The sequence below is a fragment of the Seriola lalandi genome, unplaced genomic scaffold (genome assembly GCF_002814215.2).
Source record: "Seriola lalandi dorsalis isolate HSWRI2012SDOR001 ecotype SW California unplaced genomic scaffold, Sedor1 jcf7180002054543, whole genome shotgun sequence".
Taxonomy (NCBI): Eukaryota; Metazoa; Chordata; class Actinopteri; order Carangiformes; family Carangidae; genus Seriola; species Seriola lalandi.
Genome location: NW_019525096.1, coordinates 113358 through 137875, shown reverse-complemented (window position 1 = coordinate 137875; position 24518 = coordinate 113358). Strand labels below are relative to the sequence as shown.

The following is a 24518-nucleotide window of genomic DNA, read 5'->3' as shown; positions in this document are numbered from 1 at the left end:
TCTTGGATAGAAACCCAATCACATGCTGTGTGTGCATAATGAAATCTGGTTGGGGTTGCTCGTGGCAACGTCCATATCCTGAAAAGGTTTGTATCTAGGTCTTATACTTCTACGGATCGGTAGCTCTCTTCTTGTAGGACTTATTTTAAAGAGATTCTTTTTTAACTGCTAAAATCTCAGTCTTTGATTGACAGACCTGAAGTAACATCTTCAAACACTCGCTTTAGTCAGATCAACAGTGAAAACCAAAGGTTACACAATGATATGAAACTAAGAGGAGCACAAGGCCACACTGGAGAATCTGGCTCGAAGTAACGTTTGAACTGAAAACGTTTGAATCATCATCAGCACAGTCATCCATCATTTTCTATTGGTCCAACAATAAAAGTGTTTGTTTGTATCGTTACCGCCGAGGAGGCGTTCATGTTTTTACCTGCGTCTGTCTGTTTGTTTGTTTGTTTGTCAGCAGGATTACACAAAAGGTACTGAACCGATTTGCGCTGAACTTGGTGGATGGATTGGTCCTGGACCAGTGACCAACACATCTATATTCGGGGCAGATCCAGTGTCCTGTTTCAGCTGTAAGTGGATTATTTTAAAAACAAAATACGATATTTTTAACTGATGTGTGAAAACATGAATCAGAGAAGATACTAACTGATGACTGAAGTCAATACTCAGTTTTACGTGCAACCTTTCCGTGTCTGAAGCTGTACACAATCCCTCCTTAAGTTGTTCTTTGCTGAGGGGAGGGGGCACTCCCCACCCCCCCAACACACACATTTATATACACAAACACACTCATACTGTACAGTATCCATTTATACACACTCACTGAGCTGAAACCAAACCTACACCATTGAAAGTGGATAAGTAGGTCTCATGTCCTTGTGGTTTTCTGCACCAGTTCAAGATATAGGTCAGTGGGTGTAAGTGTCAGACAGAGAATAGCAGCAATTTAGAAATTATTTTATAAAATCTAATCTGATAAAAATCAATCATGACAATTGAGTTTTAAACATCTAAATATCAGTTTTCAAGGATCTTTTGTTTTTTTAGCAGCAGTAGCAGAAAATGAAAACAATGAAGTGCAAATAACTCAAAACTGTATTTAGCTTCTTTTATTGATCATCACCGAGCAAACATCTCGCAAACACGCTCGGTAACAGAGGTGGTTTCTGTTTAGTTTGCAGAGGTTTGGATTCAGAGTACGACTTAAACCTTGTTTCATACTTATTCTCATTTGTATCTGCACAAGCTCTTCTTCTTCTTCTTCTTCTTCTTCTTCTTCTTCTTCTTCTTCTTCAGTGTTTAACTCTCAATAATCCGTATTGACAAAGTGAAATCTCTCATTTACAAAACTCAAAGTGTCTCAGTCTATCATCTCCACCATAAAGGTCTGATTGATTGATTGATTGATTGATGGAGAGCTGCTGAGATGTTCGTCCCTCCAGCAGGTTCTCCATCTCTGCAGAGAACTTCTGAAGCTCTGCTGGAGCGACGTCGGGTTCTTGGTTCTTTGGTTCTGACCAGGACCCTTCTGGCCCGGGTTCTGAGTCTCTAAGAAGAGTCCTGCTGGTTCCAGAGTTCGTCCATTTCACTGTTACTGAGGCCACTGTTCTCCTGGGGTTTATTCTCAATTCAATTTACCACAGGTGAACTCCAATCAAGTACTAGACACATCTCAAGGATAATTAAAGCAAACAGGAAGCACCTGATTGCAGCTTGGAGTGTCACAGTAAAGGTTCTAAATATGCCTATAAATAATAGTTTTTGATTATTTAAATAATTTTGCAAAAACTTTCAGTTTGTCATTATGGACTATTGATTGCAAATTAATTGGCAAAAATGGCAATTGTATGCATTTAGAATTAAATCTACAACACAATAAAGTGAAGGGGTCTGAACACTTGAAGCCGCCGTTCTGATTTTTTCTCAGAGAATAAACGCAGGCGATTAACAGCAGATTGTTACGATGTCGTTTCAGTTGGACTTATCTTTCTTTTCTTTTTCCTCTTTATTTTTACCGTCCGTTTCCTCATCTCTGAATCGCTGCCCACTTGCTACTGAATGAATCAAATAACAACTCCTCCCAAATGGAAAACATGAACAGTGTAAAATAAAACCAAAATGACGTTTTCAGTCTCGTTATCAGGCAACAACATCCACTCTGTCTCTGACGTTTCCTCTCTACCTGCTCACAGAACCAAAGATGTTAAATACTGATGTTTGAGGAACTAAGAATAGAGTCAGCTTCCATTTTTGGCATCTGTTTCTATTGTTGCTGGACTATATTTAGACCGATGACCAGCTGCCATGCGTCTAAATATTTGCTTTTAATCCTGCCGACCAAACAAAACCACACTGTCGTCGTCATTGTTATTTTTGTGGATTTTTTTTATAGTGTTACATTTTACATTTTCTTATAATCTTATTTTGTCTAATTATTGTGGACTATGGGAAATGACACTTAAATAAATCCTTTATTTAAAAAAATGTTGAACGTTTCCTTTTACTTCACAAACAGACAGAAAAACAACTTTCATATTTGAACCAAACTTTATTTATTTTCATGTGAATCTCGTAACACACTGTGTCCAACAGCCTGAGAGGAACAAGAAACATTAAATATTGAAACAATCGGCCACAACATGGCAACAGGATCAACACCACATCCTCTCAGCTCATGTATTGAAACAGTCTCATCAATAAATAGATTAATAACTAATCAGCCATACTCGAGGTTTTCATAAATATATAAAAATGTTAAATATGTTCTCAAATTAAATAGACAAATAAATAAAAGTATAAAAGTGGTTGGTATAAAATGATGCGGTATAAAAGGTGATAAATATGTTCAGTAGAAATAGTAGAAACGGTGGGGGCATCACTGTTCGGCGGCGTCCACGTTGGCGTCCGTGAAGTTGTTGAGGATGCAGAAGTCCTGCAGGTAGGTGAACAGGATGTCGATCTCTCCCATTGCTTTGTTCATACCTTGTTCGCCCCCCATCTGAAACAAATAGAGACACATTAGAAACAATAGAACTGAAAACTGGTGATATTCTATCTTTTTCTCAGTCAACAAATCCCACGAAAAGAGGAAAGACTTCAAATGTGTATCAATCCACCGCTGAAAATAGTCCCCAACACGTGCTCTATTTTCTCCTGTTCGTTTAATGAAATCTAAATATGAAACTATACGTCTGCGAAGTGTTTTTAGTTGGAACCAACAAAAAAAAGTCAGAAAGAAAATCTGCAAATGCTCACGTCTGAGGAGCAGGAACCAGGAAGTGCTATGACACGTTTGTATATTACATTTTTTAGAGTTGACTTGAGATTTAAAGACAAAATTTGGGGGGTTAAAGATGGTAAAACTGACCTAAATAATAAATCAATGATCAAAATATTTGCATACATTTTCTATTAATCAACTAATTGATCCATTGTTTCATCTTCCATACCTCCCCTTTTTTGTTATTACAACAGAGTGTTTTCATTAAAGGCCAAGCACTAAAAACTCTTTCACTGTCATAGCAACACCCTGAGTTTAAGCCAATTATTATTAATTTTAGCAAAATGAAATAATAAAAAGTCAAAGGAAATGAATGTTCAACGTAGATTTTAAAGATAAAACTTCAGATTAATTTACCATGGCGAGCTTCCTGCGAAACTCCACGGCGTGGTGATGGTCGTGGTAGTGAGTCACATTCTGGAGAGAGAGAGGGAGAGAGAGGGAGACAGGTAGCGTAGGTTAGCAGCTGTTATCGCTTCAATCTGTAAGTGTGTTCACTTTGACTGAAACCACAGAAAGTCTCTGTTTGTCACAGGAGATAAGATCAACCACAGCGTCACCACCTCCAGATTCATAAATGATGTTATTCTGGGCTCAACATCAGAGTCTGTTGCTGCTTTGTCTCACTGTTCTGCAACGAACTGATTGTTAAAGGAAAAGTTCGAAACCGGTCGACACTCACACATCCTTGAGTCTTCAGGTCCTCGCTGACGCGGGACAGGTCGGTCTTCAGCCGGTGCATGCTGGGATGCTGGTTGTCGCGGTGACGCAGGATGTTGTTCAGGTAGAAGTCGAGGATGTTGGCGTGGAGGCAGCAGATCTTCAGGTGGTCCTGGGAGAGGTCAGAGGTCAGAGGTCAGGGGATGAACTTGAACTTGTAACAATATTTTACAATGTATTTTTATATCAACACATGCTGCCAAACTTAATTTAAAGCTTAAACTATCTATCTATCTATCTATCTATCTATCTATCTATCTATCTATCTATCTATCTATCTATCTATCTATCAATCGATCTATCCTCACCTGGTTAGTATTAGTGACTCTGGGCATCAGTCTGGAGCTGGAGTCGTCGTCTGTCTGCTGACTCTGAGCCTGAAAACACAGACAGGGAGATTAGATTTTTCTTATTTGGATTCATCACATTTATTTATTCACACTGTTTCACTGTTCATTTCCTGTAATTGTTTAGTCAGTTTTGGAGCCTAAACGCTGGTTCAAACCCTGTTACAGCCTGTCAGGTATAAAACCCTTTATTTATTCCTGTTTTGATCCCTAACAATAATCCAAATAGAGTATAATTAGTGCCAAAACAACAAAATCAATCAGCGTTGGAATCTTTCTCCGCTCTTCTGTACAGGTGAAGAAATATTGGTTCCTTAATTATTTCCTTGTTTTATGAAGCCTAGATTAAATACAAATGAAATATTGGGTCTAAATAAATATTCTGGGATAAGCCTCTAAAATATAATTGAGTTTTTTTTTAACTGTATCTGTATTAATTGAACATCTGGATTTACTTTAAGAGAAGCACTGGTTTGAGCTACGGAGTGAAAATGGTGCCAACAAATGATGAGATTTAAAACCCGATTTCTGAAATTAAATTTGAAGTTCTGTTAAAAATTAATTGTAAAATAATGAATAAATTCTCTAAATAAAAAAAGAATTTATAATAAAATCTGAAACCATGTATATATTAAATTCAGAATGTGACTACTTACTCAATGGCAGTTTTAGGGTACTTCTACTTTACAACTCTATCCTACCTTATACTTCTACTTTACTACATTTCAGAGGCAAATATTGTTCTTCTTGCTCCTTGTTAGTTTACATACTGAACATATGATGAGTTTATAAAATAAGAAGCATTTTTATAACATTTTAGAAAACATAAAGCAGTTAAAGGTTGCTGTGATGTGAAGTCGTATGAGTCCAATATTACTGTATACTAATACTACTGTAGGTACATGTTGTAAATTATTTTTCTAGTGTGGTGTTACTACTTTTATTTTGGTAAATGATCCGAATACTTTTTCTTTCGCCGATTTAAAGGTCAAATCTGACGTTAAAACAAACATTTGAATTCAGGATTTGACTTTACAGTATAAGACATATATTTTAAATGAACCACTCACATGTTGCGAAATGTCCCGGACGGCCTGGTAAGTCTGCGGGTTTCGCAGCGGCTGGCTGAGCGGCCGGTCGACAGGCAGCGCTGACCCCTGCTCGGCCCAGCCAATCAGAAGCAGCGGCAGAAGGACAAGCATGGCGGCGGCAGGACGGAGGAGAGAGAGTGTGGCGATGTTGAGCTTCATCTTTCCTGGAGATAAATTGATCTTTAATCCTTTCAGAGCGAGGAGAAGTCAGAGTTTTCACCTGGAAGACAGAAAGAGAAAATAAATAAAACCTTTGTGATGAAACACTCAAGCGCTGAATGAGTCTTTTGCATCTGTCCCTGTGTCCTCACCTGTGAGCAGATGCTGTTGTGAAGACGTCTCTGCACCCAATCTCTTTATACTCATCAACCCTCCGCCCCCTCTGCAGAAATATAGGACAGGTAACCAGCCAAAAAACCCCATCACACACACACACACACACACACACACACACACACATACAGGTCAGTGCTGAGCGGGGGCAATCTGTGTTTACTGTCACTTACACAAAGAGGAAATTAACTGTCAGTGAAGGTGTGACGACTGCCGCTACTTTTGTCATCGATTTGCTAAAAGAGCATTTTAATTGTGTTTTTGCAGTGACATCATTTCCTCTTTTTTTCTGTATGTATGTGTGTGTGTGTGTGTGTGTGTGTGTGTGTGTGTGTGTGTTTGTGTGTTGGATTAGAAGCTGGAAATCAACATTGTTGTTTAAACTTCCCTCAGACGGACAAAAAAAAGAAACTAGTTCGACCGGCCTGTGACTGTAGCTCTGTTCAGATTACATGTTTGAACAGAAGGTTTATTTTGTCATATTATGCAACTCTTCAAAATGTGGTATCATCAAAATGATTATATAATAATGTACAATACATGCAAGCAATGTTCTAGCACTCTATATTTTAAAGATGCAATAACTGAAACAATAATTCTGAATTTCTGAATTTTTTATTCGCTTTGTAAAGTGTCCTTGGGTGTTGTTTATAAATAAAATGCATTATTATTATTATTATTATTATTATTATTATTAGGTAAGTTTTTATTAGAAAAACATCTGTTATATTTGCTTTAGGATAATCAACTGGTAGCACACTGGTTCTGCAGATGATGGAGGGAGGAATAAAAACAAAGAAATAAATGGGACCCAGGATTGATCCCTGGGGGACTCCAGACCATCACAACTGGCCGCTCCTTCTGCTTCTACAGAGGAAGTCCTGTTTGATATCTATCAATTATATAAATCAGGGACATTGTATGAGCTCCTGCTCCTGGAGGCCTACAGTGGAAACCCCCACCCTGCTCCCTGATCGCTGCCAGTACAGAAACAATCCAGTTTCCCTCCTCTGTCTCTGCTGCTTCTTCACATCAATATTTTCCTGTCAGGAATTTCCAGGTTGTGAAGTGACGGATCGAGTGGCCGGGTCAGTTTTCTGTAAAATTTTTCCATTTATTGTGCGGAGTGTGGGTGTGTTAATCCCTCAGAGACTGGTAATAGGATTAAAGGCCTCACTGCTACAAAAGAAGCTGCAGACATCCTTCACCTGGCCTGACATCAGCTGCTGTGTTTAAAGGAAAAAAATACCTGTTTCTGCATATGTGAACACCTTCAATAGAATAAATTCACTCATACTGAAATAAATCTGAATTTAAATTACTCTCGTTCTGCTCAGAATCAGGTGTTACAACATCTGTGTCACATTGCTCATCATACGTTGCGACATGTTGTGCGTAGTGAGGAAGCTGAGAAGTGGAACACCCAGTTAATGATGAACGGGAAGTGACCTTAGCTGAACACCAGCGACTGAGAACTGAGCAGAGCGGTGGGAAGTTTTGAGACGTCTCCAAAAAGGATTTCATAGAGATGTCTGATTTTCCAGACTCTACTGAGCACGCTCAGAGATATATAAACTGAGGATGGTCATACTCACAAATATTTTTTATCCCGTTATCTCAAGTTAATCAAAAGAAAATTATTTTGATTGAACCCCATACACTAAATTGTGAGTAGCACTCTGTCCAGATAATCTGCACCTGTCGCATCGTTCAGTAACCATGGCAACGATGTGATTTCTGCCCTTGATTGAAATATTCTGATGTGTTCATCAATATCTCGGAGTAATAATGAGAAAAAAATTAAAATAATTTTTAAAAATCGTTTTTTCCTTATATCTAAGATAAAAAAAATTTCTCTTGATATCTCATTGATAACAAAAATTGTTTCTCCTGATATCTTCAGAAAAAAAAAAGTTTTCTCTTGATATCTTGTTATCGCGATTTAAAAATAGTTTTCCCTTGATAATATCTCGTTATCTCGGGGTAACTAGCTTTTTTACTTTGAGATTTGAGAATATTTGCGGACTTTCTCTGCTTCTATACATTTTAAGCATTTAAAATAAAAATATTTCAGGAAGTTGCTCTTGCACCCTCAGCGATGAGGAACTGTGATGCATGATGGTATCAGGTTGATGCGCCTGCTATTAAGGCTTTTATTTTTATTTGAAACTGAAAATAATGTTCAAACGTGGGAAACAAGCTGTGAACTGAAAACAGCGTCCTTCTGTAAACCAGGATTTGTTTTTTTCTCATTTACACAAAATCAGTGAGTAGATGCAACATAAACACTTATCAAAAATGTGTGTTTATATATAAATATGTTCCTCACCCCAAGGCTGACTCAGGTCTAAGACCAATGTAACTATGGTAACAATCAATGACACCTGTGCTGGCCAGTGTCAATGTGGCTCATATTTGTGGTTTGTAAACATTGTTATGGAGAGAGCAAAGAGACGGGACAGAAACATTTTTAATGTCATGTGGTGAAAAACATGAAGGTTTGGAATTTATATCAACTAATTATGAAGCAATTACATTTTTAAATTTTATAAAAAAATAAACTGGAAACAAAAAAACACAAGATTCAAGATCATTTTATGACTTTAAACACAGACTGATTTATTCATGTCGTATTTCCTTGAATGAAACTTTAGAGCAGAAATTTGTCAGTATGAGGAAATCACACAGACACACACACACACACAGACACACACACACACACACACACACACACACACACACACACACACCTTTACATCTACATTTTGTTTGTTCTGGCCTGTACATTGTTATGAGGGGAATTCACAGTCAGCTGGTTTATCTGCAGGTTAAACCTGTGTGTGTGTGTGTGTGTGTGTGTGTGTGTGTGTGTGTGTGTGTGTGTGTGTGTGTTTGCACAGTGTGAGAAGTTGCCAGGTAAATCCATCCTCACCGTCCGGAGGAAGTGATGGCGATGTTTGTGTGATGTCAGTTCTCTGACGTCAAACAGAAACATTTGAAGTTGTGGGAAAAAAATTGTTTCAGGAATTTTTCAGTGAATTTCCTGTTTAATAAAAACAATAATATAATTATCTGCTTCTCAGATGTGAGAATTAGCTGCTTTTCTTTATTCTTGTTTTTGTAAAGTGAATAGTTCAGTGTGTTTACTTGTTGTTCGGGGCGACGCGGTGGTTCAGTGATCAGCACTGGCGCCTCACAGCCAGGAGGTTCTGGGTTTGAACCCTGGAGTTTATATGTTGCAGGTTAACTGGTGAATTTCCTGCAGGTGTGAATGTTTGTTCATCTGTGCAGGATAAGTCCCGCCTCTCACCTCATGTGAGCTGGGATTGGCTGCAGCCTCTGACCCTGAGGTTCATGATGTTTTATAGATCAAACTAATAAAAAAATTAAATAATTAATGGGCAGTCTGTTTGTTCTCACCGTGAGTCTGTCATGAGGAAGACGGAGCTGTCAGAGCGTTGGATTCTCTGATGTCAAAGGTCAAAGTGTCGCTGCAGCAGCGTGTGAGAAACGTTCAGGAAGATGAAACAGACACCAAACCGCTGACAGGAACCGAACCTCGCTGCCAAACATTTCTCCGAAGATTTCCTTTAACCAGTGGGAGCTCGTTCCCTCAGGAGGAAACTGACGAGCTCAGGTTTCAGGTTGTGATGTAACTGAGCCGCAGCTACACAATGACTAACGTTACATAATTAGATTTATAAAAACATCTATGACAAACCTGTAAACACTGACACAGGTACTGACACTCACCTATAAAAATACATGATTCTCTCTAATTAAATTAATCACTTACATCTATAAAAATACATGATTCTGACTAATTACAGCAATGACTCATTAACTAACCACTCAGCTCTACAAACAACAGTGCTGGTTTCCATGGCGACAGCAGGGACCTCGTTAGGGTCAGGAGGTCGGAGGTCATCTCTTCCCCCAGAAGTTTTCTCGTCTCTTCTGAGCGCGCTGCAGGACGGCGGACGCCATGGAGCAGGAGGCCGCGGAACGCCACGACATCACCGAGAGCCGGTCGTCTGGGCAACGGGAGAACAGGTTTAAACGGAGGTGGGAGTTTCATTAAGTGTTTAAAAAGTGGTGTTGTTAATAAAGGTTGATTCACCGTCATCGGAGCCGCAGCCTCGTCCTGAACACTGCAGCTCCCTGAACCTCAGACCCAACTCACCTGAGGAGACACAGGAACACAATCATTCACCCGTCAACACGACCAACAACCACACAACCTCGACAACACACCGTCACACCTGAGGAACCCTCGGTGCTCCCGCTCCAGGTGAGTCCTGGAGTCGGACTGTGACTCTTAGATACAACAAACAGTCAGAATTCAGATCGACTGTTTAGCTCTTCACTATCTTAAGCCGGACTTTGGTGCAATGAATTCTGGGTAAATTAAGACTTTTTTTCAAAATAAAAATTAGAATTACCGCTTCCTCCACTCAGACTAGTTTCAGATTACATCCCTGCTTATCCAGAGTCATTTAAAATATGAACCAAATTTTGTCATAATTGCAGTGAAGTCTTGAGTAATGGCTAAAAAGTGTTTTCTGAGGTCACCGTGACCTTTGACCTTTGACCACCACAATCTAATCAGTTCATCTTTGAGTCCTACTGAATGTTTGTGCCACAGAAGAAGTTTATGAAGAAGTTCCGTCAAGGCGTTACTCAGATATCGAGACGGCGGACGGACAACCTGAAGACAAAATGGCTCCTCTGACTGTCGGCGGCGTGGAGGAATAAAAATTGCCGCAGCAGAAAATATTTGGGTATAAGGAATTCAACAGTTACGAGAGTGAAACAATAACAGGAAAAATCTGATTAATTTGGTGTTGGCTGCGACTGGTCAGTGCAGTTGTCAGTGATTGTTACCATGGTAACACTGGCCTCAGGGCTGAGTCACCTTGGGGTAAGGTGTCTGATGTTTTCGGATTGAAAATGAGTCAGTCTCCTGCAGGTTATTTAATCATCAGTCTAATTAATTCATCAATCCAATTAATTAATTAGTTAATTAGTTAATTAATTAGCAGCTGCTCACCGTTGTGCTGGAAGTCAGGGTGTCTCAGGGTTCCCTGGATGCAGTGCAGTGGGGGAGGGACCAGAGGGGGTGGGGCAACAGGGGTTGGAGGCGTTTGCTTCATCCTGATTGGTTTAGAAGCCGGTTTGTGGTCAGGGGAGGGGCCAGGTGATGGAGGGCGTTTATTCTCTGACCACGCCTCTTTCCGTTTGACCGGCATGTCGACCACAGCGTCCGCCCCTGCTGCCACGGAAACGGCTGACCCACACCTCTGAGGACAAGAAGAGCAGTTTACTACAACAGGGTTTACACACTGTTCACAAAATAATGTCAAGGACTAAATGATTTTCCAGGACGACAAAAGGTTTTTTATTATTTCTCTCATTTTCCATGAAGAATCTAAAACCTGTGACATCACCTGTTGCTTGAGTGGAGAAGACTCATCACTGATCTTCACTTTTCCCACTAGAATAGCTCCTCCTGTAGGACAGACAGAGGTCAGAGGTCGACGGTGTGTGTGTGTGTGTGTGTGTGTGTGTGTGTGTGTGTGTGTGTGTACCAGTAGAAGGTGTGGTGAGGTCGTGGTGGGTTCTCTGAACTGGTCGTATCTTCAGCCTGGGAGTCGGTAACCTCCCCTCCTCCCTGTGAACGCACGCGCGCGCACACACACACACACACACACACACACACACACACACACACACACAAACACACACACACGTTTGTCCTGATCGATCAGAGACGTCCACCACAGACTGATGCAGCAGCTCGTTCGTTTACAGTTTAGCTTCTAGATCTGCTCTTTGTTTTCTTGCAGCCACACGGTTGAAAAAGCCGAGTTTTAATTTTTGTGAACTGTTGCCATGGTAACAGCAACAATACACCGAGGCGCTTTTAAAGTGAATTGGACGTTACGCCATAAACACAAAACAAAAGTCCAACCCTTTTGAAATGTGCGCCTGGAGCTGTAAATGTTTTTTCCGCCATTAAAATAGGAAAAGTGACAGTCATGCGCCTCAGACCGTTCGCTTTGGATCGTTAAAATAGAGCCCAACGAGTTTGACCTCAGTTAATAAACGCAACATGGCTGACTGCTGTCATTTTCAGTTTAGGCTAAAAATAAATCCCCACAAACAAACGATGCAGGTGAAATTGTGTCTCAGGTGTTGATGCTTCGACTAACGGCCTCAAACTGAAAGAGTCTGAAACTGAGATTTAATCAGTGTGACACGACACAAACTGTCTGAACGTTGTTCTGTCTCGTCCAGTTTTCCACAGGTTCTAATTAGATCATTGATCCGTTTACCAACAAGAATTCTGACACATTTTGTCAGTTTTTATTTAGTTTTTGTCTCTTTTCGTGTTGGAAACTGATTTTTCTTCATAGTGTTTGTTTTTTTGTAACTGGATTCACTTGTAAACAAACGGCTCCACATTATGAACCATGATAGTACTATGAAGTACTCATGAAGTACTAACTGACGGGTTCCTCGTGGCTTCTGGGTTTAAGACGTTGCGTGTTTCACTTCCTGTCATGTCTCGGCTGTTGATCAATAACAACAGGAAACTAAATAACATGAAAGAAGACACCGTGTTGCTGCTTTTTAGATAAATCAAGGTTATAATGTTTTCTTCTTCTTCATATGATCAAATGAATTATTAATTATTAAAGGAACAGTTTCACAATCATAATTTAACTCACTCGTCTGTATTTCCTCCTCCTCCTTCTTCTTCTTCTCCTTCTTCTTCTCCTCCTCCTTCCCAGGCGCTGGGTCTTTCAGCAGAAGGACTTTGAGACGTTTGTGCTTTTGTTTGTGTGTTTTTGTTTGTGTTTATTTCTCCTGAGCCCACGACAGACGACCTCTTACTGGAGGCAGCGGAGCGGCTGCCAACACACACACACACACACACACACACACACACACACACACACACACACACACACAGTTTACTTCTAAATGCTTTTAGAGCTGCAACGATCTATCGATTGATGAGACTATCAGTGAAAACTATTCTGATAATTAATTAATCAACAAACGACGAAAATAGTGAAAAACAGACATTGATGCTTTTGTTTGTCACATGATACAAACTGATTTATCGAATAAATAACCGACAAAAAATAACCTCTCACCTGGCCAGGTCCAGAGCCTCCACACAGGGCGTGCTGCGGCTGTCTGGATCCTCACAGAGGTCAAAGGTCAAGCGTGGGGTGGGGGGGTCAGTGGCAGAGTCCGTGGTGTCGGTCGGCTCCCACAGAGCGTTGTGTTCGGACCGCAGCTGGTTCAGGTGATCTCTAGAGAAGTTGGTTCCCCAGGCGCGGCGGCGGTACGACGAGGCCTCCTGCCTCAGCTGCTTCAGCTGCTTCACCTGCACGACGACGGACGCGACTGTGGTCAGACGTGTCTCACACATCAGGGAGGTTATGAAGCAGATCGACACTCACATATTTTGTTTGTTACAGCCTCAAATTTGGATCCAGGTTCAAAACAAACAACTGAAAAAATGTTTTAATCTAATTTTAACAAATTACAGTCTCAAGTTCTTCTTCTTTTTGATCAAAGCAGATATTCTCTTTGCATTTCCTGTTTCTACAGTGTGGGGAAACTTTCAAGGCAAAGTTTAGATATGAAGAGAAGAGAGAAAAACAGATTTGATTTGGATGTTGAACTTGGCCATGTTGCGATTTTGATAATATTTAAATTAATTGTGCAGCCTTCAGGCAAATCATTAGATTATACATCTCGTCTTCACCGGCGTGTCCTTAGTCTGCGGCGCCTCGTCCTGTCGATTCTGGTAAACCAGACGGTAACCTGACCCTGACCCCAGTCCAAACCCTGGATTACCTCTGCCCTTTTTTCAACGCAAACCGCAGCCTGTCCCTCGACTAAACCTCAACCCCAGCACGAACTGTAAAACCTGACGCTGCAGGTCTCTGACTGTCACGATGCTAAATCTGTTGATCGTTTCCTCTGAGCAGGCAGGCGATGATGTGAGCTGACAGCGTCTTTTCACCACAGGATGGAAAGTTAACCGGACGCTTACACGCCGCCCACGGATTCAGAGATTTCTCTTTCATTCAGTTGGTTTATTCAGTCGTTGTCGTGTCTGATTGAAGCAGCTGCGGCAGACGAACTGTTTGCACGCTGGCATTCAGATGCAACACTACAATAAATCCTTTTTAATGTTTCAGTAACAGATCTTCAGGTCTCTCGTTCAGTTTTCAGTATTTATCTTGTCATACAAATGTTGCTTGTCATCAGCTGGTTTTGCAATATGATAAATCAGGTCACATGTGATGCGTTTAAATGATGTTGTAACTTCAGACTGACTGGAATCAGCAGAGAGATGACGCCACCTCCTGCAGCTCAGCACCACCTCAGTTCACACATTAATAAAACCTCCTTCCTGGAGTTTCATCAAAGACAAATCAGCTTCATGATTTTAACAAAGCACAGACATGAAAAAATTTACAGTCACAGCAGCAGGTGAAATTTGGTTTCGTCCACGTCCATAAAACTCACTTACACTTTCTGCTTAAGTCATTTTCCAACTCGTCTCTGTCCTGATGTCACAGACTCTCGACTCGCTCGTGGACTTGAATCATGACGTTTAGCCCACAAAAGTCCAGGGCTTTATGGGTAATGATGTTACGCTGATGATCTTGTGTCTGAACGAGACAGTTGTGAGGTCCAACACTGATGCCGGGGGGTTTAGGTCTGACTCGCAGTCGGTGTTCCAGTTTGTCTTGAAGGTGCTCGATAAGGTGGAGGTCAGGGTGTGTGCAGGTCAACAGGCTGCACCTGAAGACCGACGGTGCCACAGCGGAGTGACATCATCGTCCCATTTATGTCCCAATAATGAAAATAATATGTCAGCAAACAACCCTGACAGACAGCCTGAGGATTACACTGAGTCTCAGCTCAGTTCAGCAGCTAACGATGCAACTGGTCAAACCAAGACACTTAAAACAAAAAGTTTTACTGAAAAAAAAGTTACGTGTTGTCAAGGTTGCAAAAATCCTCCGTAGACCAGACCGTCTCATTTCAGTTCAGTCTATGATGGGCCACACCTTCATAGACAAGGTCCTCTGAAGGATGCGGACCCTCAACTGAGACACAGCTCATGAGGAAGAGTCACACACAAACTGGAGACACACAGTTGAAGAGTGCAGTGGTCTAAAATACAACTGTACACTGCAGCATTAAGATTTAACCGACCGGGCCCTGCAGCCTCGCTATGCAACAGCAGCGTCCGCAAATTTTTGGCCATAAACTGTAAAACTATTTTGAAAACATTCGGAAATAAAAAGTAAAACTATCAGTTTTAGAAACGGGTTTTCCTGCTCAGCTTCAGGGGATATTTGAGGTATTTTGACTTTGATGTTTTCAACTAATCTGATGTCAGCAGAGAAAAGTTTCATCTGCCCCCCCCCCCCAACGACACTTTCCACACGACTGGTGGGAACCTACCTGTGTGTGTGTGTGTGTGTGTGTGTCTGTGTATGTGTGTGTGACTAACAGTGTGTTGTTTCCCTGAAATGAAGCTCTGTGGTTTCACCGCTGACACTCAGCACTCTGGTTTTCTATCAACACACACACACACACACACACGTTGCACAAATCCCCGACAAATCAAATTCAAATCAGCTGTTCAGCAGGTTTAAATCGTCGAGTGGACAAAATGTTGCAGAGTTTAATCTGAACTGATTTTGATGCTGACGAATCGAATATTGTCATGAATTCCGTGAAGACGCCAAAACCATCAGATAATGTCACACGACTCCGACTCCGACGATTAATCTGCCACTGGAAATAATCCCCAACAAATGCTTTACATATTTCCTCCTGTTTGTTTGATTAAATCTCCGGTCAGCAGCAGTCTTAGTTACTGAACCTTTTAAAAAAACGAAACTATATATTTATGATGTGTTTGTAAAGAGTTACGTTGTGTGTCACCTTTTGCCCATAAACACTGATTCTCTTTGTGTGTGTAGGTGTTTTTTATGACATGAAGCTGTTTATCTTGTCGGCACACGCCTGACACTCCTAAACTGTGTGAACAGCTGTGTGGAGTAAACTTCAAGTCCTGTTCAAATCATTTCCACTCCAGCAGCTGCTTTTACAAACAGAAACCATGTTGTTTCACTCAATTAAGCAACAGTGACTTTGTTCCCATAGAAATGCGAGTTTATCAACATCAACAGCTGTAATCTGCTACATCAGAGAAACTGTTTTAACCAGTTTCACACTTGAGATTTATTATATTATCAGTTCTTTTCATCCTTCTTCCTTCTGTCACATTCCTTTTGTCAAATGACCAACAAACGAGCGAGCTAGCTTTCGAACACGCGTGCGTAACGCCAGGCTAACGTTGACTTAACTCACAACCTCAAGTTTCCACAGGTTTAACTTCACGAAGGAGTTCAGAGAAGTGAAGAGTGGGAACGACAGACACACACCGAGGTTGTGTTGCTGTTGAAGTGATTTTATGGCCCAGTGATTTGGGTACCAACGCTCTGGGCATCCATGGTTCGACTCCCGGCTGCACTCCCCTCCTCTCTGTCCCATTTCCTGTCTACACTCAAATTGAGGTTTAAAAATGCCCCCCAAAAATATTTGAAATATGAAATTACACGTTTTTCAATCATTCCCTCTTGCAAGTATTTTTTTTGTAGGTGAGTGACATTAATCTGGTTTATCTAAATGAGTCAGGTAGCAAAGATGATAACTGACCCCGCCCCTCATCGTATGACACCCCCCCCATCAGCCATAACACTGAATCCTGACCTGAGGGGCGTCGCTGTCCGTGGCTCCGCCTTTTTCTGGGATCCTGTAGAGGGGAGAACGAAAGCTGGACTGATACTCTGTGAACATCCTGTCAGACAGACAGACGACCTCATGAACACAATGGAGTCACACAACACGGACACACACACACACACAAAAAACTCACACACAAAACACACACAAACACACAAACACAAAACACACACCTGGGTCCTCCCTGCACCTGAGGAGGAGGAGGGGGCATTGCATTATCATTCTGAGGGGTGGGGGCGTTGTTATTGGGGCGGGGCTTCTTCTGTGACTCCTCCTTCCTCTTTTTGTTGGTCTGGAGATGAAAACAGTTCAAATCAATCAATCAATCAATCAATCAACCAATCAGGACACACACACATATTTACACACAGACATATATACCATGTGTTTGTGGAACAGTGGGATTTGCTGATGTTCCAGATGTGTCCGAAGGCGGGGTTCGGTGGGAGGGGCCACGCCCTGGAAGCTCCGCTGATACTCTGTTTCCATGGCAACGGAGTTCTTCTTAAAGGGAGGGACAGTTCTGCTGCTGGAATACAGCACCTGCAGTGGTGGAGGGGGAGGGGGAGGGGGGTCAAAGGTCAGCAGCAATGACAAGTCATTTCAATACTAATCATTAAAATCAAAGAGCAGTGATGAGACTGAATGATTCATTAAACCACTATTAGACATGTCAACACTGAACTCATCAGTGACGAGCAATCAAACAGTCTACCTCCACCTGGTGGACACAGCTGAAGTGCACACACCTGGTGAGTCGGTCCTTCTTCTGCTGCAACTGATGTTTTATACAGTCAAACAGTTTTTAGGTGTTTTATTTATCCATTCATCTGTTGTCGGTTTTACATCGTTTGAGTCGGTGGTTTATTTCTATTTAAAAAGTAATTCCAGACAAAACTCCACTGTTATCTTTTCAAACTCAGATCATAGCTCTGTGTGTCTGCACTGACTGAGATATTAAAGAAAGTGTTCAGGTTTTCTGCTGCAGCAACATGGAACAGTTTTCAGAAGGAAATTAAATCAAACAGCTCAGTATCCCAGACTGAATTCAAACCACATGGTACATGAGTGTTTTACTCATTTCCTCTGTTTTCTAAATATTGACTGTTTTCTAACTTTCTCTGTTCTTATCTTATTTCAGTCTTCATACATTATCACCTGGTTGTATTACTGTTTTATTCATGTGTCTGATGTTTATTCTCCTGTCTGAAACTTGTAGTTTAAGGTCTCAGTGGGATTTACCTGTTTAAAATCTATTTCCTCTTGAATTCAGCAGAGTTAAATCAAAGGTGACATGACCTCTTGTAGTTCCTTGAAGACGCGTCACCTCATCCAGAAACCTTTAATAAGCTCAACGCAGCGACTCAGACCAAAGCATTCTTAGTTAGCATCCTACTGACTAGCATTTACTAGCATATCTCTGTTTGTGTACAGTGATGAAAACAGTAACATATTGTAGTAACTCTCCACCTTATATGTTAATGTTAAAACATATGAAGCAGCTGGGAGTTTCTGTTAGTAGCTGTCAGTCAGTAAAGTCAATAAAGTCAATTAGAATGGGTTTGTTATATGGTACAATTTGGGAACAACTGTTTTGCAGTATCTTACCTGCTCAGAAGTCAGTGTGGTGCAGTATATGATCATATTTGATAGGATTTGGTAGTATTTGGATGTATTAGGTTGTAGTGTATCTGCAATTACTATGAGTTCAGTCCTATACGTGATAAAATATGCTGGTATTTTGGAATATGTGATAGTATTTGCCAGTGTTCGGTACTATTTTGTAGTATCTTATCTGCTCTACAGCCAGTACTAGTGAAATATGTGGTAGTATTTAGTGGTATTTGGAAGTATTAGGTAGAAATGTACCTGTAATTACAGTGCAATACTATACATGATAAAATATGGTATTTTGTAATACGTGTGTCTTAACTGCTCTACAGTCAGTATTAGTGGAATATGTGGTAGTATTTTTTGGTATTTGGAAGTATTACTGTAGTGTGTGGTAGTATTCTATAGTACTTGACAGTAGTATTTACAGTATTTTGTGGTATCGTACCTGTTCTGCAGTCAGTACTGGTGACGCAGCAGTTGTAGGTTTCTTCCAGCTGAACTGTCTGTGGTACTCTGATTTCTGACCTCCCGACCTTTGACCTTCTGACCTCAGCCCCGCCCTCCACCGCAGAGCATGCTCGACCTGCAGCACAATGAGGAGGATCCTGTTAATCCTGATATTTTCTTGTTTTAAAAATTAAAAAAACACAACTAGACACAGTTTTTCATCGGCTCACCTCATTGGCCGAGAGCTGCTGTCGGTCAGGTGCTGCTGTAGGAGGGCGGCTGGGCTGCTGTGGTTGTCTGTCAGGCTGGGAGGGGTGGAGCTTTGCTGAGGAGACAAATCATATTCCTTAAGTGGAATCTGAACCTGCTCTTAGAGGAAGATAATGAAGCCGAGTTACAGTCCAGGCCATAAGTATTTGGACATTAACACAGTAATTATTCAGGCTCAAGTTTTTTTTTTTAAAAGGTCTACATCTCCACACTGTTCTTTCTATATTAACGTAAACCTGCTCAGATTAAAGATGAGACTTGGCTCTTTAATGTTGTCTCTATTATTTTATTTCATACTGAATGAGCTGAAGCTCAGAGCCTGAAGAACAACGAATATGTAACTGTCCAAATACTTACGCTCTGGACTGTATGTGATGGGTATTTACTAGATTTTCCTGCAGCACGTTGTGGCCTCTCTGGAGTTTTTGGTTGTGCAGGTGATTCAGGTTCTGCTCGAGATTCAGGAGGAGGTGTTGGAGGTCTTGGGGCCAGGGAAGGCTTCTTCCTGTGGGCGGAGCGACTCCTGGAGGCTGGTGCTGAAGAGGTGGAGGAGAAGGAATTCATTTATAAAACACTTTAAAATTAACTCACATCAGATTCTGACAAAGTGACTGATAAACGACTGATTTTCTTGCTGTTAAATTAAGTTAATCTTGTTCCTGTTACCAAAGTAACATTAGACAAGGAAAACAGATTAACATACTTACATTAGCAGCTATTATCATACCAGTGCATACTAAAAGCTAGCATGTTAGCATCCTAACTGTACACTGCAGTTTGTCCAATACTGGGTTTTTGAGGCTGATACTGCTACTGATATTTTGGGGGCTAAATAATGTGATGATGAGTCTTTTTTTTTTTTTAAATTTAACAACAATTTATTTTTTTTACAGATTCAGAGGGATTCAGTATCTTGCCAAGGACACTGGGGATTGAACCACTGACCTTCAGTTTGGTGGTCAACCTGCTCTAGCTCCTGAGCTACAACCACCCACAACAGCTGGAATCATAAACTATTTTTTTCTCAGCTATATTATATGTATATTGTTGACATGGACAGCCTACCTGCAGAGGGCGCTCTTATGTGGGCATGAGCGATCGGTTCAGCAGGGGACTGATGTGGATCTGATGGACAGAGCAGAGAAGTGCAGGACTGAGCGAGACCAGCAGGACCGAGCCTCTTCCGACGCTGGAGACCTGGTTCTCTGCTGATACCTGAGAGACACACGAGTCAAAGACACAGCATGTAACTTTGGACTTTAAGAGGAATAATGAAAAATATTTGCATTGTCACAGATTCTGATTCTTCAACAAGGTAGGAGGCTTAGATGTCTCTTAAAGAATTTGTCAGAATAAAGTCAATCCAGTCAGAGCTCATCTCAGGGTTCTTACCCATCTGGTAGGAGCGGAGGCCGGCCAACGGGGTGCAGCGCTGAGGTGGCAGACTCCTGGACCGGGGAACCCCGTAGCTCTTCTGGTATTCACTCTGACACTGACACAAACACATAAAGATGAAAGAGTTTGGTGGCTCTTCAAATGTACAAGTTGTAAGGCCAAACACGGTTCGAAATAAATAAAACAGTGTGTTAATATGCGCAAGACATATAGAATATTTCCATTTGCTGAAACAGTGCAGCCATAAAAATCAAAGAATCTTGACTGTGAATGTTTGAATATTTCACTTATTGTAAGAATCATCTCGCTTCACTAAGGTGGAACGAATTGATACAGAATCTGTACGGTGTACACACAATATGACACCATCATAGGTTAATTTTGTTTTGAGTTGAAAGGGAAATGCAGGGTTGAATCATAAGTGTTAAGTTCAATCTATATAATGTTACTAACAATAAAAGTTAGTTGCAGCCCTATGATTAATTAATCATTAAACTCACTTACTGTCAATCTGTTTTGAATTTCTCTGTTTAAAATCATTCAAATCTGAATATATATTGGGTTTTAACTGATTGTCAGACAAAACAAAACATCTGAAGAAAATGGTGATGAGCATTTTAATCTGACGTTTACTAGCCTGCACAGCTAACTAATTAAGCACAATATAATTGAGAGTTTATTCATTAATGAAAATAATCATCAGTTGAAGCCTGAGCATTAATAATAGAAAATGCCCATTAGCATTTCTCAGATCTTAAATTACTGCAATCAAACAAGTCTTACTGATGAATGATCAATAAAAACTATATGATAATCAATACTGATAATTCAATACTTATGAAGTTATGGTTGGTATCATATCCTCTGTAGCTGTAATAGTAGTAATACTAGTAGTATTAGTAGTACTAGTACGATTTTCTAACCTTAACCCTTTTTTAGCACTTTATACTTTGTAAATTGAGTTTTCAAAAGTGTTCTACAAGCAAATAAACAAATCTATCTGACCCTGATTAGCTGGATTATCTGATTGCATCAGATTAAATCTCATTAATCCTGACTCTGCAGTCTCGTGCCGGGTTCTGTCCGGTAAACCGGGACCAGACTGGTTCATTAGAGATAAAACTGACGCTAATTTAGTCGGAACCCGTTTATAAATAGCGCAGTCGGCGAGTTAGCTGTTAGGTGGCTACGTTCGTTAGCACAAGCTTGTTTGGCTAACCTGTTGCTAATGCTAACACCTGTTGTTTACCTTGAAGCGGACAGTCATGGCGCTCTCACCGCTGACCAACCACGACGAGTCATCACTCGACCATGAACGTTTTGTTAACTAGTTGTAATAATGTTGTACAACTAGTTAACTAACCCGACCAGCATGCTAGCCAGCGGCTAAGCTTGTCCCTCGGCTTCAGGTGCTGCCTCCGTTGCCATGGCAGCTTAGCGTCATGCGCAGACGCGTCAGCAGGAAAACGGTTGATCGACAAGTGACGTCAACTGTATTTCCTTGTTTAAGGATTTCTTTTGTAAAAGATGTCTTGTTTATGTCTTGCAATTTATTTTTATTTTATTTTATATTATATTATATCATATTATTTTATTTGTTTATATTTACTATAATTTGTATGTATTGTCCATATCCACTTTGTTATATATCTAATTTCAGGAGTTTCTATTGATTGTATCTTCCATTTTCAGTGCTTATTAGTTTCCATTCCATCTTATTTAAACTGTTTTGAATAATAAAGTGTTTTAGGAAAAAAAATCAATTCGGTTAAAAAACATTTTTGATCTGAATAATCTCATTATTTCTTTGCTGTGATGTTATCTTCACAAAAACAGCAAAAATGTACACTGCAGTGTCAAAGCTTTGCTCATCTTTTGCATTAAATTGAATGATAATATCATATATTACAGTAATTACTATATTATATACAGTTTTACATTTTGATATTTTATCCATATGTTATGTTTAAATTATATAAATATCATATTAAAAAATAAATAGATATAGAAAAGAAGTTAAATGAATTCAATATGGTTTCTGCATGACTTTACAAAACTCAACCACCAGAGGGTGACATGTACCTATAACCAGTCTATCTATCTATCTATCTATCTATCTATCTATCTATCTATCTATCTATCTATCTATCTATCTATCTATCTATCTATCTATTCCAGAATGACTCCACATTGCAGTTTGCTGTTACAAAATTGCACCACTTTTATTCATTTAAGGCTTTTTAGTTTTTACTTTACATTTGGCTTCACCCCCCCAACCACCCCCACCCTCCCCATCCCCTACCTCCCGCTGCTGCTGTGGGTTTCTGTACTGTAAGAAACCACTTCAGACCAATTTCACACCAGTTTAGAAACTCCCTCACAGCTGAACGGAAATGATTCAGCAGAGTGGAACTGGGATCTCAAAATCTGATATGTCACTGGCTGAACTGGTTTCTTTTACATTTCACTGGTCATCATGCCATACAGAGAAAAAGAAGCAGATTTGTTTCAGTAAGGTAAAATAATTTCTTCTTGTTGTGAATGAATCATTCCAGTTGGCTGCAGCTGCAATCGTCTCTTCAATGCTTTCGTTTTGTCGTTTTACAGAAACTCTGACTGGAAGATCATCAGTCAATTTGATCTGAGTCCAGTACAGAGATAGGTCCTCAATATGTTTAGCCTAGCTTAGCATAAAGACTGGAAGCAGAGGGAAACTACTCACCAGTACCACTTTATTCTAAGTCCCCCTTTTTAGCATTTATAAGCACAGTATGGTTTATAACACACTATAATGTAGCATAAGCAGATATAAGGACATTTTAAGTGTTTTTCTTGAATTTGTAAAAGTTTTAACATCTCCTATGAAGACATATTTCATATTATTTCACCTGTGTTTTCTTATATTGTTATTCGTTATCTGGTTATACACCAGGCTATACTTACAGGAGGAGTTATAGCTGTTGACAAATACATAAATAAAAGCTTACAGCTGCTTACAACTACATGATAGTATTTTACAAACCATTTACTGAATGTTTATCTACTGCTTATGAATGATAAACATGGGGATTTAAAATCAAATGTTGCCTGCAAGCCTGCCTCCATTAAAAAGTGAAAAACCAACCCCAGTCTAGCACAACTCTAAAGGCCTCAGTATGCTTCAAAAGAAGTGATGGCTGTGATGACAGGAAGTGTAAAAGTAAGGCCAAGTTTTTACCTCAAGCTCACTTTTTTATCACGTCTTCGAGTTAAGACTTGCGCCTTTTGGAAACAGTTGTAGAAACTTTTTCCTTTACGTTCGTACACCCTTGTTGTCATGAAGCACGCTGAGGCCTCGAGATCCACCGAAACTCTGTGACAGAACTATCCGATCACAGAGTTTGGCCTGAACTGTCAAACATTGAATTTCTAGAAGTGGAATCAAATGATGAATGCTGCTGCAGCCTCTATGACTCTGGATGCCAGAAAGGTTTGATTGCAGCCGTGGCCAGGCGTAGATTTGATTGGCTGTGGCAGGTGGGACGGACCTGGGCTCAATGATCATATCACAGGAAAACTCATCACACAAAACCTGTGTCATCCACTGTGTAAAAATCTGGAAACATTTCATTTGAGCGTCGCCTATTTAGCCTTACAAACAGTACACACATTTAATTAAAAGTTTATAACACACTCTACAGTAATTGTATATATTAGGATATATCAGGAAATTTTGAAGTGTTTATCATTTTATTTTCATTAATTTTTTTTTAAATTATTAATTCCAAAGTCAAGAAACCATGATGTCATATTTTTACATGTGAATAAATCGTTAATAAATACAGTAATCAAATTATTAAATTAAATGTGATTACTGCTGTGTTATACTGTGTTATAAATCATTCATTAACTGCTCATACACCAGTTATAGTTACTTTGTAAGAGGAGTTACAAATGTTGATAAACTGATTAATAAAATAAACACTTGAAATATCCTTGTACCGGTTTAAAATGACATTATGGTGTGTTATAAACCATATATTAAGTGTTAATATACTGCTTATAAATAAGTAACGTGTTCCACAAACCAGTTATCTTTATCATTTTTCTTATGAAACCGGAAAAAAAAAACTATTTGCAAACACTTCTGATGAAGCACAAATTTCACCCTTGTGTGAT

At 40.1% G+C, this 24518-nt stretch overlaps 2 protein-coding genes across 3 annotated transcripts; both read right to left on the bottom strand.

Moving 5' to 3' along the window:
* Nucleotides 1–2540: 2540 nt before the first annotated feature.
* On the bottom strand, nt 2541–5833 carry il22 (interleukin 22). The gene is made up of 6 exons (XM_023414830.2): nt 5762–5833; nt 5430–5670; nt 4321–4389; nt 3975–4124; nt 3650–3709; nt 2541–3010 (listed from the first exon to the last, which is right to left on the bottom strand). Exons 2-6 carry the CDS (start codon nt 5607–5609, stop codon nt 2888–2890), a joined length of 582 nt encoding a protein of 193 aa, XP_023270598.1. The 5' UTR covers nt 5610–5670; nt 5762–5833; the 3' UTR covers nt 2541–2887.
* A 2402-nt stretch (nt 5834–8235) lies between these two features.
* Nucleotides 8236–21782, bottom strand: saxo6 (stabilizer of axonemal microtubules 6). 2 transcript variants are annotated; one of them, XM_023414827.2, is made up of 16 exons: nt 21610–21782; nt 20358–20457; nt 20031–20180; nt 19352–19501; nt 18926–19020; nt 18694–18831; nt 17016–17177; nt 16808–16926; nt 16602–16689; nt 12947–13182; nt 12515–12697; nt 11372–11454; nt 11231–11292; nt 10834–11083; nt 9904–9966; nt 8236–9817 (listed from the first exon to the last, which is right to left on the bottom strand). In XM_023414827.2, exons 1-16 carry the CDS (start codon nt 21625–21627, stop codon nt 9708–9710), a joined length of 2007 nt encoding a protein of 668 aa, XP_023270595.1. In that variant the 5' UTR covers nt 21628–21782; the 3' UTR covers nt 8236–9707. The 2 variants fall into 2 exon arrangements, with proteins under 2 accessions (XP_023270595.1, XP_023270596.1); XM_023414828.2 differs by having other exon boundaries at nt 16602–16644.
* Nucleotides 21783–24518: the final 2736 nt, after the last annotated feature.